Consider the following 15,393-nt stretch of genomic DNA (forward strand, 5'->3'; position numbering starts at 1 on the left):
TGATATGTGCCAACGAGGGAGCTTTCCCTGTCCACATCTCGTGAGGTGTTTTGGCAACCTTCTTAGTAGGGACTCGGTTAAGGATATGGGCGGCAGTCTCTAAGGCATACCCCCAAAAAGAGATTGGTAGTGAAGCACTACTCATCATAGAGCGAACCATATCCAATAAGGTTCGATTACGCCTTTCTGCCACACCATTCAACTGCGGTGTCCTAGGAGGCGTCAATTGCGAAACTATTCCACACTCCTTGAGATAATCGTGGAATTCAAGACTTAGGTACTCTCCTCCTCGATCGGATCGAAGCATCTTGATTTTCCTGCCCAGTTGATTCTCCACTTCATTCTTGAACTCTTTGAACTTTTCAAAGGTGTCTGACTTTTGCTTGATTAAGTAGATATACCCATATCTACTATAGTCATCGGTAAAAGTCACATAGAAGCGGTTTCCATCCTTCGTGGTTGATCTAAATGGTCCACATACATCGGTATGTATTAGGTCCAATAGACCCTCGCCCCTTTCACAAGTACTTGTGAAGGGCGACTTAGTCATCTTTCCAAGCAAACAAGACTCACATGTGTCATCTTCCCTAAGGTCGAATGACTCCAACACTCCATCCTTTTGGAGTTGGGCTATGCGTTTCTTGTTGACATGTCCAAGACGGCAATGCCACAAGGAAGCTATATCCATACTAGTGGAAGAATCAATATTCAAAACATCATTTCCAAAGTCATCAACAATCATAACAGTTTCATATATTCCATTACATGGTATAGCTTCAAAGTAAAAGACACCATTTAGATAAGCCAAAATAGAACCATTCTCATTATTAAAAGAAAATCTAAATCCTTGTCTAAATAAACCATGAAATGAAATGATGTTTCTTGCCATTTCTGGCGAATAGCAACAATTGTTCAAATCTAAAACTAAACTATTCCTAAGCACTAAGGAATACACTCCAATCTTGGTTACATGCGACGATCTTCTGTTCCCCATGATTAGATTGATCCTTCCTTGCTCCACATCCCTACTTCTTCTTAGTCCCTGCACATTAGAACAAATGTGATAACCACAACCGGTATCAAGAACCCAAGAAATAGCATGATTAGAATCGTTAGATTTGATTGTATATATACCTGCGAAAGATGGCTTGATCTTTCCTTCTTTGATTGCTTGCAGGTAATCCGGGCAGCTTCTCTTCCAATGTCCTATCTTGTGGCAGTGGTGACACTCTGCCTCCTTCGGGTTAGAGCAGGGCTTGGCGGGATCAACTTTGGTCCCACTAGAAGAGGCACCATCTCGGGCTTTCACCTTGCGATAGTTCTTCGATGAAGATTTCCTCTTCTTTCCCTTCCCTTGTCCAATAGCCAAGACAGGAGCAGCGGGCGGATTGGGAGTAGGTGCAACAGACTTGTCTTTGAAATTGCTCTCAGCAACCCTCAAGAGACCTTGGAGCTTGCTTAGGGTGACCTCTTCTTTGTTCATGTGGTAGGTCATCCTAAATTGATTGTACATCGGAGGCAAAGAGTGAAGCACCATGTCGATTGCCAAGTCTTCACCGAAGTCAACATTTAACTTGCGGAGGCGGTCAACATACCTTTGCATCTTTTGCAAGTGCACGGTAAGAGATTCTCCATGACCCATCTTCGCGGAAATCATGTTAGTGAAAATCTCGTACCTCTCTTGTCTCGCGTTTTGGTGATACCTCTCCAATAAGTCTTGATGCATCTCGTACGGGTACATGTCCTCGTAGGACTTTTGGAATTCGGAGTTCATGGTGGCGATCATGATGCAATGTACCTTCGTTGCATCTCGCTCATGAGTTTCAAAGGCGGTGATTTCGGCGGGAGTAGCAATTTCGGGGTTGATTTTCTCGAGCTTCTCATCAAGGACATACTCTTTGTCCTCATAGCGAGCAATGGTGCGAATGTATCTTATCCATAGCGAGCAATGGTTGATTTTCCATCGAAGGTGACCTTTTGGCAAAGGCTCATCAATGTGAAAGAACTAGCAGCAGCGTTGTTTGCGTTTGACATCTATAATTAGAAAAGGACAAAGATAGATTAGAATGAGAATCCCTAATTATCACCCAATAAGAAAATTAGGGCTAGGATCCAACAATAACATTTACATACTAGAAAAGGGATGCCGTAATCTAACATGCAAATAAATTGAAGGTAAGTGAATGACGATTCACTAATTCTCCATCACGAAACTTAAACTATTAGTCCTAAGTGTTTTTTGAGAATTCCTAGGTTCGGATGAGATTCATTGAAACTATTCAATGGCATGTTTAAATCTCGATATGCCCCTCTTGTTTGTGACTGGGATGCCGAGGATCACAAAGCGGGTGTGAATTACCATGCAAATTCACATGGCGCCTTCATTGTAACAATCACCTATTCAATGTGCCGGTAAACCACACACGCTCCATCGAACTATGATAAACAACGAATCACCCTTTGCCACCTTCGCTTAGAACCAATTAGTGTGCCGGTAAACCACACACGCTCCACTAACATCTTAGCAAGGTGCAAAGTGTAATTTCATGGGATTGCATCAATTCACTTTTCCTAAAGTAACTAGGATTGGGAAATTTTTGAAATATGTGTAGTTACTTGTATTTCTTATTATACTTTTAATGAGAGGATGAGGTTGCCCTATCTTACCCGTTTGGCTAACGACCCTCCACCAATCAAGCAAGCGGTGGGTGTGAGTGTACACCCATTAAGCGCCATTTTATAGGCCGCAACCTTATACCCACCTTATAGATCGGCTTCGTGAATGAGGCCTACTAACGGTAAGACTAGCATTTAGTTATACATATATATATTATTCTAGTAATATCATATTAGTATAGGGTTGTATTTTAAAACTTTTAAAATCTAGGGTTTGAAATTTAAGTTGTCTAAATTAAAACTTTTAATCACAAAAGTAAATTTCAAAACATGAGGGTAGGTTTTTAAACATTTAAAACATGGAGGATCAAATAACAAATAATTCCAATTAACAATTAATATCCTAATTATCTATATTTGATTTATTCAAGATTTCTTTTAAGATAATTACCAAAATAATTAAAATAATTAATTAATTATCATATAAGGAAATTAAATATTTAATTAGTTGATAATTACCTTTAACTAGATCAAGATAATAGTTATATTTATCAGAAAAACGAATTAATGTTGATCTAATTAGTTTATGGTAAGTTAAGATAAGATAAACACAAAGAAATCCCGAATCTGGCCATTCCTGACGCCTGGACTCGCCGAGTGCACAAATGGACTCGCCGAGTCAGGCCTACTCGCCGAGTCCACTTTGAGACTCGCCGAGTCCATGACTCAGAAACCAAAAATTCGAATTTTGCAGGTTTGTTTCAGTTAATCAAGCAACAATTTACAGAAAACCAAGCTAGGCTCTGATACCACTGATGGGTTTTAGCCATAAGAACTTTCCTATGTGCGCATGCAAAACCCTAATGCTTGGATCTAGGCTTTCTAATAAACATGCTTTGAATCCAAGACTTCTAATTACTAATTAGGTTAAACAAGAACATTAAAACAGATCTAGAATCATACCTTTGAGTTCCTTGTTGATCTTGAGGTCTTGGAGCTTCTAGAGTCACAGATGTCACTCCTTTAATGGCTTACAAACACCAAAGCAAGGAGGATGATTTGGGAGAGAGGAGAGGGGAGGAATTTCGACCAGAGTTCTCTTGCTTAATCAGAAGTGTCGAATTCCCTATGCCATGGGGTCTATTTATACTTGTAGATTCCTTAATGATTACAGATAAGTCCCTATCAGATAATCTTCTCTTAAGGCTATCCAAATCCATTCCTAGATAACTCTAATGGACGATTTTAGCTATCCTAATCCTCTTAGAATTCGTCCATAGTATATCCAAATGGATTTACAGTTTAAAGCTTAACTATCAAACAATTGACAGTTTATACCCCTTTATTTAATTAATCTCTTTAAGTCACCAAATTAATTCTAATTAATTCTATGACTTATATTAATCAAATAACATATATATTATTCATTATATTATTCCCATAATATATTAATAATATTTATTCTCTCTTAATAAATCATCCTATCAAGTTGCTATGGTGAAGGCAACCCAAAAGGACCATGCACAACCGAATATAGTTACAGCCTTAGACACTATTCCAACAGATGGTAGGGTGGTTGTCGGTGGTGTTAGAATGGTGGGTGGTGGTAGAGGTAGCGTGAATTATCTTAGCAACATTTACCGGTGGTGTTGGCGTGCTGGTGGGAGGTGGAAGGTGGATGAGTGTGGTAGGAGATGGGAGAAGAAGATCAAATTACATATAAATCAAATGATTTTTTCAGTGGATATTATGTGGCCCTTAAAAATATACAGAAATTTAATTTAAAATGTCACATCACCAAAGTAACCGACTATTCCCTTATCAGGTCACATAATGGTGTAATTGACAGGTAAAACTTTATATTAATGACCTATTGCGTACAAAAAATACTTGAGTGACTAAATGTGTAATTTTGCCAAACTTTGTTGTGTGCTATAGTGCCAAAAACCCAAAAAAAATCAAAAAATAATCTAACATATTAGTTAATTGTGACCTGTCAAACATAGCTTAAATAGAAGTTTTTCGCATTTTTATAAACACCTGATAATATCAAATTTTATTTTTGGGATAATACTAGAATATATAAAAAAGCTTAATGAAATAGTTGAATGATGTAGAATGTCTAGTTGACATTGAATGGATAAACTCAACCATAATGAGATGTGATATCGGTCTTTCAATGAATATAGAGCGTGGGAAAAATAATACTCTTTCATGTTTAAAATAAATGGTTTATCGAACTTTTGTATAGTTAAATGTATTGTAAAAAAAATGATAAAGTAGTATAAAATTTAGAATAATAATATGACAATTTATTAAGGGTGTTATTGTATTTACCTCTTCATTCATATAAATTGTTAAATAATTGGGATAAACATACTATTTCATTAATTACGGGTACACAAAGCAATTTTGAATACGTATAGAAGTTTCCTTTATTAAACTCAGCGCATAGTGGATGCCTTAATATATTTAATATAATACTTACAAAAAAATATGATATTATTAAAAAAAATTAAAATTTTGTGTGTTGTTGCTGAGCCTTAAAAGAGTCAAGAAGTAAAGAGGATAATCTCACTCTATTGATTGTCAAATACAACGATATACACCAGGTATTTATATACAGAAATACAACTGAAAACTCCTAAATATATGGAATACAATTGGACTCTGAATTAGTCTAATACAAGTTGCAAAGATGTTGAAAATATGACCGTTATTACCCCCCTGCAAGCTGAAAGGAGGGTCGAACTTGAAGCTTGTTTCTGAGAGTAAGTAGTCGATCTTTGGATAGAGCTTTTGTGAAGATGTATGCGACTTGATCAACTGATGAAATTCCCTGAACTATAAGATCCCCAGACTCTACTTGTTCACGTATGAAGTGAACATCCAAAGCAATATGTTTTGACCGGGTGCGAATGACAGGGTTCTTGGTCATGAATACAGCACCAACATTGTCACAGAGAAGAAGAGGAGGCTTGGTGAAGGAAACTGCAAGATCAGAAAGCAAGTGTTTAATCCATAGAAGTCCAGCAGTTGTATATGCAAGAGATTGATATTCCGCCTCAGTGCTTGATCGAGCTACCATTCTTTGTTTACGTGAAGTCCAACTGATTAAGTTTGACCCATGATAAATTGCAAAACCATATTGACTTCGACTATCATCCGAATCAGATATCCAACCAGAATCAGAGTAAGCTAGCAATGAAGTGGATCTTGTTGGGGAGAAGTGAAGGCAGTGATGAAGTGTACCATTGAGATACCTAAGAATTCGCTTCACTGCTTGCCAATGCTTGACAGTGGGATTGTGCATATATTGGCAAACGCGATTTACAGCATAAGCTATGTCGGGACGTGTAATCGTGGCATATTGCAAAGATCCAACAACCTGTCGATACAGTTTTGGTTCAGAAAATGCTTCTCCCTCTAGAGTTAGTTTGGTTTGACAATCAGCGGGAGTAGAAACGGAAGCTGTATCTTGCATCTTGGTTTTATGTAGTATTTCTTTAATGTAATTTGTTTGACTGAGTGTAACAGCAGATGCTTGATGATGAATTTGTATACCAAGAAAATAATGTAGATCACCCAAGTCTTTGAGATAAAACACCTTGTGTAATTGCTTAATGAAATTATGTATTAGGGTGGCATCCGTACCTGTTATAATCAAATCATCAACATAAACTAACACGTATATTGTAGCTTTGTTAGATTTATGCACAAACAGTGAGGTGTCAGAGTGGCAAGCTTTGAACTGTTGTTGAATGAGGTAGGATTTGAGCTTGGTGAACCAGGCACGAGGTGCCTGTTTTAGGCCGTAAATTGCCTTTTGTACGTGACAAACATGCGTGGGATTTTCTTTGTCTTCAAAACCCTTTGGTTGACGCATATAAACATCCTCCACCAGATCACCATTGAGGAAGGCATTGTTAATATCAAGTTGGCGAATGCTCCATTTGTTTGAAATAGCAAGGGAAAGAACAAGTCGGATTGTTGTTGGCTTAATTACAGGGCTGAACGTGTCAAAGTAGTCAACACCATAAGCTTGACTGTATCCCTATGCTACAAGTCGTGCTTTGTATCTATCTATGGATCCATCCGATTTGTGCTTGATCTTATAGATCCACTTGCACCCTACAACATTTACATTAGTAGGACATGGTACCAATTTCCAAGTATTATTTCTCATCAAAGCATCATATTCACAAGTCATTGCCTTTTGCCAACAAGGTGAGCTGTTGGCTTCTTGGAAAGAAGAAGGTTCAGTTAAGTCATTGGTAGTTAAGGTGGAGGTAAAAGCTTTTGGTTTGAGAGAGTTAGTGAGAGCACGAGTGACCATGTGATGTTGATTATGTTGTGCAGGACGATAGTGGGGTGGGTGTTGATGTGCACGGGAGCTGATGGTAGATTGTTGGTAACGTTGGCTGGAATTGGTTGGAAAAGATGAAGAGGAAGAGGAAGAGGGTGTGCGTGTAGCTGGTATGGATGGAGTAGTGGGTGGTGTAGGTGATGGGGCAAGGGTTAATGTAGATTTTGAGGCATGTTGTAACAGACTTGTAGGGGAAGGAGTGTAGGGAATTGAAGTAGGTGCAGCGGTGGTGGAGGATATTGATGTCGAGTAGGGAAACTCCTCTTCATTGAAGACCACATGTCGGGCAATGTAAATGCGAGATGTGGGCTGGTGATAACAGAGGTATCCTTTGTGGGAGGCACTGTAGCCAATAAACACACAAGGTTTGGAACGGAAATCCATCTTATGAGTATTATAGGGACGAAGGAATGGAAAACAGAGACAACTGAATGTTTTTAGAAAACCATAATCGGGAATCTGTTTGTAAAGTTGCTGATATGGGGAGTGATAATTAAGGATTGGTGTAATGGTGCGATTGTGGACATATGTAGCGGTTTTGAACGTGTGTTCCCAGAAAGGATTTGGGAGGGAAGAGTGAGCAAGGAGGCTGAGACCTTTTTCAACAATGATGCGATTTCGGCGTTCCACAGCACCGTTTTGTTCTTGGGTATACGGGCATGAGACCCGATGACCGATGCCATGAGCGCGAAGATAGGGGGAGAATGGACGGTATTCACCACCCCAATCAGATTGTATCTGTTTAATATTAGTGGAGAATTGAGTTTTGACCATGTTATGAAATTGAACAAATGTAGAGAAAGCTTGAGATTTTTGAGATAAGAAATATATCCAAACAAATTTTGTGCAATCATCAATAAATAATAAGAAATAACGATTTCCATTCATCGAAAGAAAAGGTGTTGGACCCCAAACATCTGAATATATTAAATCAAATGGTTGCTTTGAAGTTACATGAGAAACAGGAAGGGGAAGTCTATGACTTTTCCCAAGCTGACAAGCATTACAAATAGTGGGAACGTTATTTGATGACAAAGGAAGGTTGAAAGAAGAAACTAAACGTATTAATAGTTGAGCATGTGGATGAGCCAGGCGATTATGCCAACCATGAAGGGAGGTGCGAGTGCCAACAAGAGCTACTGCAGGAGAAGAAGAGGGGCTCAATTTATTTGAGGAGAGAGGTAGACGGTACAACCCGTTATGAACGTCCCCGTTGAGGAGGGTTCGGCCCTGCAATGACTTAACAAAACACCGATTAGGCCATAATTCCAAGTAGACATTGTTGTCTTTGCTTAGGTTGGAAGCACTGATCAAGCGTTTAGTGATGTGAGGAACAATTAAAACAGAAGGCAATTTTAGATTGTAAAGAGATGTAGAAGCAATGTGAGAAATTTGGAGATTCATACCATTACCAACTTGGAGCTTGTCGTTGCCTTGATATTCTTCTGCGACGTTCATGCGTTGAAGATCGGGTGCAATATGATCAGTTGCACCGGAATCGACATACCAAGATGGATCAGTCATGGCCGATGGGTTGTGGTATTGAGACAGGTGGGCCTGGCGGGCTTGTGTATCACGTGGATTGGGCTTGCGAGTAGGATAATCAATAAGATTGGTTCTTTGCCAGCAATTAATAGCCTCGTGCCCTGGTTTTTGGCACAATTGACATTGGGGTCGTCTGCGTCGATTATCAGAAGGGCGAGTTCCAGAGGAGTGAGATGTAGATGAGCCAGAAGAATGAGATTGAAATCGGGATTGTTGATTGACAGTTAACGCCACCGGAGGGGTAGGAGAGGAATCAGCAACCGCGGTTGATTGACGAAGATGTTCATATTCTAGACGAGCTTCTTCTTGGAGGAGAAGCCCTACAAGATCATCAACGGAGATTGGATCATCCTTTATCCTGATGGCAGAGGTGAATGGACCATAAGAGGAGTCGAGACCCTGAAGGATGTAGACAATTTGATCTTCTGTGGAAATCAGAGTTTGATTCTCGGCTAAGGAATCAGCAATTGTACATTTCTTCTCGATATATTCAACCATAGATAGAGAGCCTTTGGATAAGGTTTGAAGTTGGGTTTTCATGGCCATACGGGTAGCTCTTGTTTGGGCCTGGAATGTTTTTTCGAGTGACTTCCAGGCAAGGCGAGAAGAGGTACAGCGCGCAACAATGGCAAGGGCTCTTTCAGCAAGTGTGGATTTCAACCAGAGAAGAACATAGCGATCACGTTGCTTCCACAAGGTATACTCTGGATTGGGAGCAACAGTAGGAGGAGCACCTTCACGTTCAGTGGTGATGGTTTCTGGTGGTGGCTGAGGGTCAAGAATGAATGATTCAAGATCAAAGGTTTCCAGAGTAGATATAATGTTTGTACGCCAAAGACAGAAGTTGGAGGTCTCAAGTTTGATGCTCATGGAAGGGATTTGAAAAGAGGAGCCAGTAGCGAACCCTAAAATATGTTGGTTGTTGTGAGCCATGAAAAAAAATCAAGACTGCTCTGATACCATAAAAGAGTCAAGAAGTAAAGAGGATAATCTCACTCTATTGATTGTCAAATACAACAATATACACCAGGTATTTATATACAGAAATACAACTGAAAACTCCTAAATATATGGAATACAATTTGACTCTGAATTAGTCTAATACACGTTGCAGAGATGTTGAAAATATGACCGTTATTAAGCCTTATGTCCCTCCTGGATAAAAAAAAAAATGAAAACCGATCACCGAGTTAATTCTCCAAAATGCCAGTTCCCCTCGAACATCAAAAAATTAAATACTTACCAAACATAATCCAGATGACGGTGATGATGATGAGCTTGCTTCTTTTCTCAAACTCATTGCAGAAATTCCGTTTGATAAGAATCCATTTTCAATCACCCTTTGACCACATCTTTGAAACCTCTAAATTCCTTTCAAAATTATAAAAAAACAAAAAAATAAAAATAAATAAATAAATAAATAAAATTCTAACTTTAAGACTTCTACCTTACACCCAACAAAAAGTATAAAGTAAATGACATTTTTGGTCCCAGATAAAGCTAATTTTTTTGAATATTTATCCCAAAAAATTTTCAATTACAAATTTGATCCTATTTGATGTTTATATAACATTTTTCGTCCATGTTCCAAGAAAACGATTATACTTTTCGACAAAATTTGCAAAAATCGTCTATCGCATAAAGAAAGCCTTTTGTTCACAAAAATAGTCTTTTTATTTGAAACAAGAAAACAAAACATTACAAGAACCTCAAATGAAGACCGAAACTGCAAGAGAAAACATTTTCGAACTAAAACTGAAAATATTAGCAATACTCAGGGACCAAAAATGGAAAAAACACGTACCTTTGGTTGATCACATCAGCCAAACTCTCATCTTCATTACCAACATAAAAAAAACCCCGAGCCTTGGCGTTGTTGACTAATCGCCTCCATGTGTTGCTGCTATTCCTCAACGTATCTCCATTTCCCAATATCCACAAACAATGCCTTAACAAATTAACAGATTAAGTCATTTCTTCATATATATATATATATATATATATATATATATATATATATATATATATATATATATATATATATATATATTTGAACTTTTTTTTTAAGTTTATTGTATATAAACCTTGCTCGTGTTAGAGCCACATTTGCTCTTTGAGGTCTAGCTAGAAAACCAATAGATCCACTCGCAATTCCAGTTACAGTTGAAATGATTATCACATCCTCTTCACACCCTTGAAACCCATCAACAGTTTTAACATTCAAAGAAAACTCATGTTTTCCCGCTTTTATGACTTGATAAATGTCTGAAAGTTTACTTTGTATTGCAGAAACTTGAGCCGTGTATGGTGTTATGCAACCCACGCTAATCTTTCTGTTTTTCGCGACACTTTCTGTGAATATAAGTCGATAAAAATGATCAAGACTTGAAGTAGTTTAAAGGAAATAGAAGTAAGAAGATGTTACCTTCATGAAGCTTTGTAATCAACTCAACAACCACAGCTACTTCCTCCATGTTTTTCCCACTTTTAGTTTTATCAAATTCAACTTTCCCTTGGGTTAAATGAATGAAGGAGTATGGTCCAAACATGTCTCCTTTAAGAAACTGCTTTTTGTAATTTGGTATATATACGTTTGGGCCATTTTTAATCTTGTTCCCATAGAATTCTTGGTTAGGAAACAGGCTTATTTCAGGATGCATTCTGTATTGGACATTAAGTAGGAGTGTCAGATGTTTTAGTGACACCAATCTTTCAAATAAGCTCCTTCCAAACTTCTTTTCCCTACATATCTACAACAATTAATCCACACAAGTAGAGTTTCAGTTAATCAAATGGTGCAAAACTCGATAGCAAAATAAAAGGGATTAAACTTAAATGCAAGAAATAGCAAGGTGTATTCATTCATTTGTTTCTTACTACGTCCTACTTTCATTTCTTTATGTTACAACATGGTAATTTGAACTGCCTATTCAATTATAACGATGTTATCCAAATACAAATCACTTTACAATATTGCTATAGTTGAATAGATATTTTAATGTTTAATACTATAATTGCATAGATATTTCAAAGTATAATGTCTTCATAAGTGAAAAAGATTGAAAATACAAGGCTATAAGCTATAACAAACACAAATGAAAGTTAGACACTACAATAAATAATTAAATATGTTGCTATTTGTTGCATTTAGCCCAAATGAAAAGAGTTAAATGCTAACAATGTACTTTCATTAATTTGTTATTTCTTGCATATAACCCTACAAAAAAAAAAGATGGAAAGAATGAATACCGGACTCCCAACCATTGCAGGTAGTTGCATCTCATCCCCAATGAGTATAACATCACGAAGACCCGAAAGTTGCAAAGGGATAAAAGATTCACATTCTTTAAGTTGAGCAGCTTCATCAACTACCAATAATTCCACATTTGTCTCAAGAGCATGCAATCTAATTGAGCTCGAGGCCGTGCAAAAGATCAAACATGCATTTTCCAAACAAAAGTTTCCGATTTCTTGATCATTAGGGAAAGAAACGGTTTCACGAAGGACTTGATCAAGAACTTGAAAGAGCTCCTTTTTCATCACTACCAACTCATTCATAGGTACCATGTTTTCTTCAGAAATTTCAACCCCTTGGAGGGTATTGCTTAACAAGGTGATAACTCTCATCATTTTCTTTGCTAGTTGTAATGTTAGACAAGAAGTTGGCATATGTGTGTACATGCTTTTAAACATAGTTGTCAGTTTTTCTTCAAGAATGTTGAATTTTTCTTTGATATAATCCTCAAAAGATAACTTTTCCTTGATTTTAAGCACTTTTTCATAAACTATCACCTTCCCATGTACGTCTTTTAAACCCTCATTCTCGCAAATCTCCCACTCATCATCATCGCTAGCTTCATCATCCACATTTCTTTTATCACACAAGTACAATTTGTATTCATCTTGAGGGTATTTCAGTAATTGTACAATCGAATTTGCCTTGCTTCTCCAGCCAAAAGTGGGAGACAAACAACAAGCAAGAACAGATATTCGATTATCAAGAAACACTTGATAGAGTTCTGGAAAACCATCGATTTTCATTCTCTCACCTTTCCCGAATAAAACTATGTCTCCAAATCCATAGGTTTCATACTCTAATGAACCTTTTACAAGACTCATAAAACGTGATGCGACCTCTAACACCGCGTTATTGGTAGGTGCGCATGTCAATGTGCGACATTTCATTTTGAATAGAGCGAATAGAAGACAACCAACTGTTTTTGTTTTACCTGTTCCTGGTGGACCCCATATTAGTTTCACGGTTTCTTGATGATGGCATTCTCTTGCAACAATGCAACTCCATATTGCCTTTTTTTGAGATTGATTCAGACTGAAAGTGTTCATGGTGTGTTGTAAGTTTAGTGAAGCAGATTTCTTTGAATCTTGAATGGAGCATAGTGAACATTCTTTGTTACCCTGAAATAATCACTCCATGATCTTAGGGTTTGTTTGGTATGATGGAATGTAATCATAACAATGTAATGGAATGAGAAAGGTAATGTAATAGATCATTATATTCTATTATCATGTTTGGTTGGTTTGAAAGTATGAAATGAACAAACATGTTGATTGTTATATATGTACGAATATAGTAAAAAACTAAATGAAACTAGATCGATGAATATACAAAAGTACTTCAATCAAATAAGATATATTAATAAATAAATAGCATTTAAGCATATTTCATATCGTTTGAATCATGTATTATATGTTGTCAAATTGTGTAAAAAGAAGTTTATCACCTTTGAGTCACTTTGGAGTACTTTATTGATGATTTTCATGTTCTCTCCATCCAATTTAGAGTGCAAAGCTTGCCATATGTGGATATTAGGTGTCAAATTCACAAGATGAACCACAAACAACATGGGTTTCCCTCTATTGTTAGATTCTTTCCCATTAAAAACAATTTGTTTTTTGGATCTTACTTGGATCACATCATCCTTGAAGACCCTTTGAACCAAAGCAATGACATAGGGAATTCCATTTGGTTGATTGATATCACCAATACATCTAGGTTTTCCATTTGTCACAGCTATGAGATCTCCCACCTCGGGCTCATAACACCCTTTTCCACTTTTGCCCTTACTTTCCAAATATATGTTAGGGAATCTTGACATGTTGATGATCCCACGAGTAGAGGCACTAGAGATTGTTCTCATTTTGGACATCAAAGCATGACGTGTTTCCTCAAGTAGTGGCTTGATGAACGAATTGGTGTAATCACTTGTTGATGAAAATCTTTCTTCGATTGTGTTTACCTATTAATAAATTTTACACTATTACAATTACTTTTTTGGCTTAGTGAAAGAAAAATTGTAATTTGATCATAATCTATAAAGCTGTTTTTGATGATGCATATCACACATGACTCCATTACTTACCTTTCCCTTGTAATGATCTTCATTGAGAACAGCATCAAATGACCAAGAAAACACCTCATCAATCAACTCCTTTCCCTTTGTTTTGGGCTTATTAAAGCTACTAGAAGTTGCCATATCACTTTTCGATCAATGGAGAAATTAAAACTCACTTAATTTCTTGTTTACTAGAAATGGCACCAGATTAAGCCTTCAAGTTTCAAAAGCGCTAAAGATATATATAAATCAGAAAAAGATCATATCGTACGACATAAATGCATAAAGAAATCAAAAGTAGAATGTTGCTATTAAGTAAAGAAGATACCAAGTTGACCTCTAGTCAATGAGAGAAATATAAAATAATCTACTTTCGAAAAAAAACAACACTTTGTTCCAAACTAACATTCTCATTTGATTTAAATACTACGTACACAAATGAAAGGAGATTTCTTGCTGTGGAATCTAACCTTCCCTAAGTAAGTTCCTTCATCAGCAAGCTATAATTTACACGTACATGTCTTTGGTTTCTTCACCTGTCATTTGTTTTTAGGTACATTGCATCCAAAACATTTGAATAAAAAATGGTAGGTGTATATCAATGTTTTAAAAACCGGTTTTTTAGTTGAACCGGTATGGTGACCGGTTCACGGTTCAACCGGTTTAACCGGTTCAACCGCCGAATGAATCGGTTTCTATAGTTTTTATGTTTTTTTATTTCCTACATATACATACATATATAAATTATGAATTTGATACTTATAAATTCAAACATTAAAAATACACATAAAAATATGTTGTAGATTAATTCAAATACATTAAAATAACACATAACCATAAGTTTTAGTGTTTATATCAATCCATATATGTCAAAAAGAAAATAAAGTATAATACCGAAACGAAATATAGGTTTAGATGAATACAAACACATCAAAAAACTTTATAATATTTATCATATGTTTTTATTTAGAGAAAACTAAATAGATTTGAAAAAAATCACCAAAGTTTATTATGTAATTTATTCTGTTTCATGTGTTTTTATTCGGTTTACCCGGTTTATTTTGACCGGTTCAACCGGGTTTTTTTAAAAACCAGCCGGTTCAATCCGGTTCAGAAATCAATATAAAACCGGTGATAGTTGAACCGCTCATTCTTCCGATTCCCGGTCCAACCGGTTCGACCGACCGGTTCAAACCGGTTTTTAAAACATTGGTGTATATAGAACCAGAGAGAAGAAAACAAATGAAAACATTGCTTCTTATTGGCAATTGATTTGTCTCAAGAGTCTTGATGTGATTTATAGTTAGAGAACTTTACCTTGTGAACATTAAGAATATTTTATGGTAATCTTTTGACCTTTAGCAGGGTATGTTGAAAATATTGAAAGTAGAAAAGCTGTTAGCTGAAAACTCTGAAAAACCTAGTTGCCAACCTATAAAAAAAACATTTTGTAAAATTAATTGATAAGCTAATTGAAATGTATAAAACGACATACAAAATATTATTTTTTTT

The 15,393-nt window shown here is 36.6% G+C and overlaps 1 protein-coding gene across 3 annotated transcripts; it reads right to left on the minus strand.

The window, feature by feature from the left end:
* Nucleotides 1-9,017: 9,017 nt before the first annotated feature.
* LOC111916027 (uncharacterized ATP-dependent helicase C29A10.10c) lies at nucleotides 9,018-14,234 on the minus strand. 3 transcript variants are annotated; one of them, XR_006188239.1, is made up of 9 exons: nucleotides 13,909-14,234; nucleotides 13,270-13,785; nucleotides 11,777-12,943; nucleotides 10,953-11,277; nucleotides 10,805-10,879; nucleotides 10,612-10,720; nucleotides 10,332-10,475; nucleotides 9,771-9,898; nucleotides 9,018-9,682 (listed from the first exon to the last, which is right to left on the minus strand). XR_006188239.1 is itself a non-coding variant. In XM_042899235.2 (7 exons), the coding sequence occupies exons 1-7, from the start codon at nucleotides 14,020-14,022 to the stop codon at nucleotides 9,859-9,861; spliced, it is 2,574 nt and encodes an 857-aa protein (XP_042755169.1). In that variant the 5' UTR covers nucleotides 14,023-14,231; the 3' UTR covers nucleotides 9,695-9,858. The 3 variants fall into 3 exon arrangements, 1 of the variants encoding a protein (XP_042755169.1); XR_006188238.1 differs by having other exon boundaries at nucleotides 9,020-9,682; nucleotides 10,612-10,879; nucleotides 13,909-14,231; XM_042899235.2 differs by lacking the exon at nucleotides 9,018-9,682 and having other exon boundaries at nucleotides 9,695-9,898; nucleotides 10,612-10,879; nucleotides 13,909-14,231.
* Nucleotides 14,235-15,393: the final 1,159 nt, after the last annotated feature.

The sequence above is a fragment of the Lactuca sativa genome, chromosome 2 (genome assembly GCF_002870075.4).
Source record: "Lactuca sativa cultivar Salinas chromosome 2, Lsat_Salinas_v11, whole genome shotgun sequence".
Taxonomy (NCBI): Eukaryota; Viridiplantae; Streptophyta; class Magnoliopsida; order Asterales; family Asteraceae; genus Lactuca; species Lactuca sativa.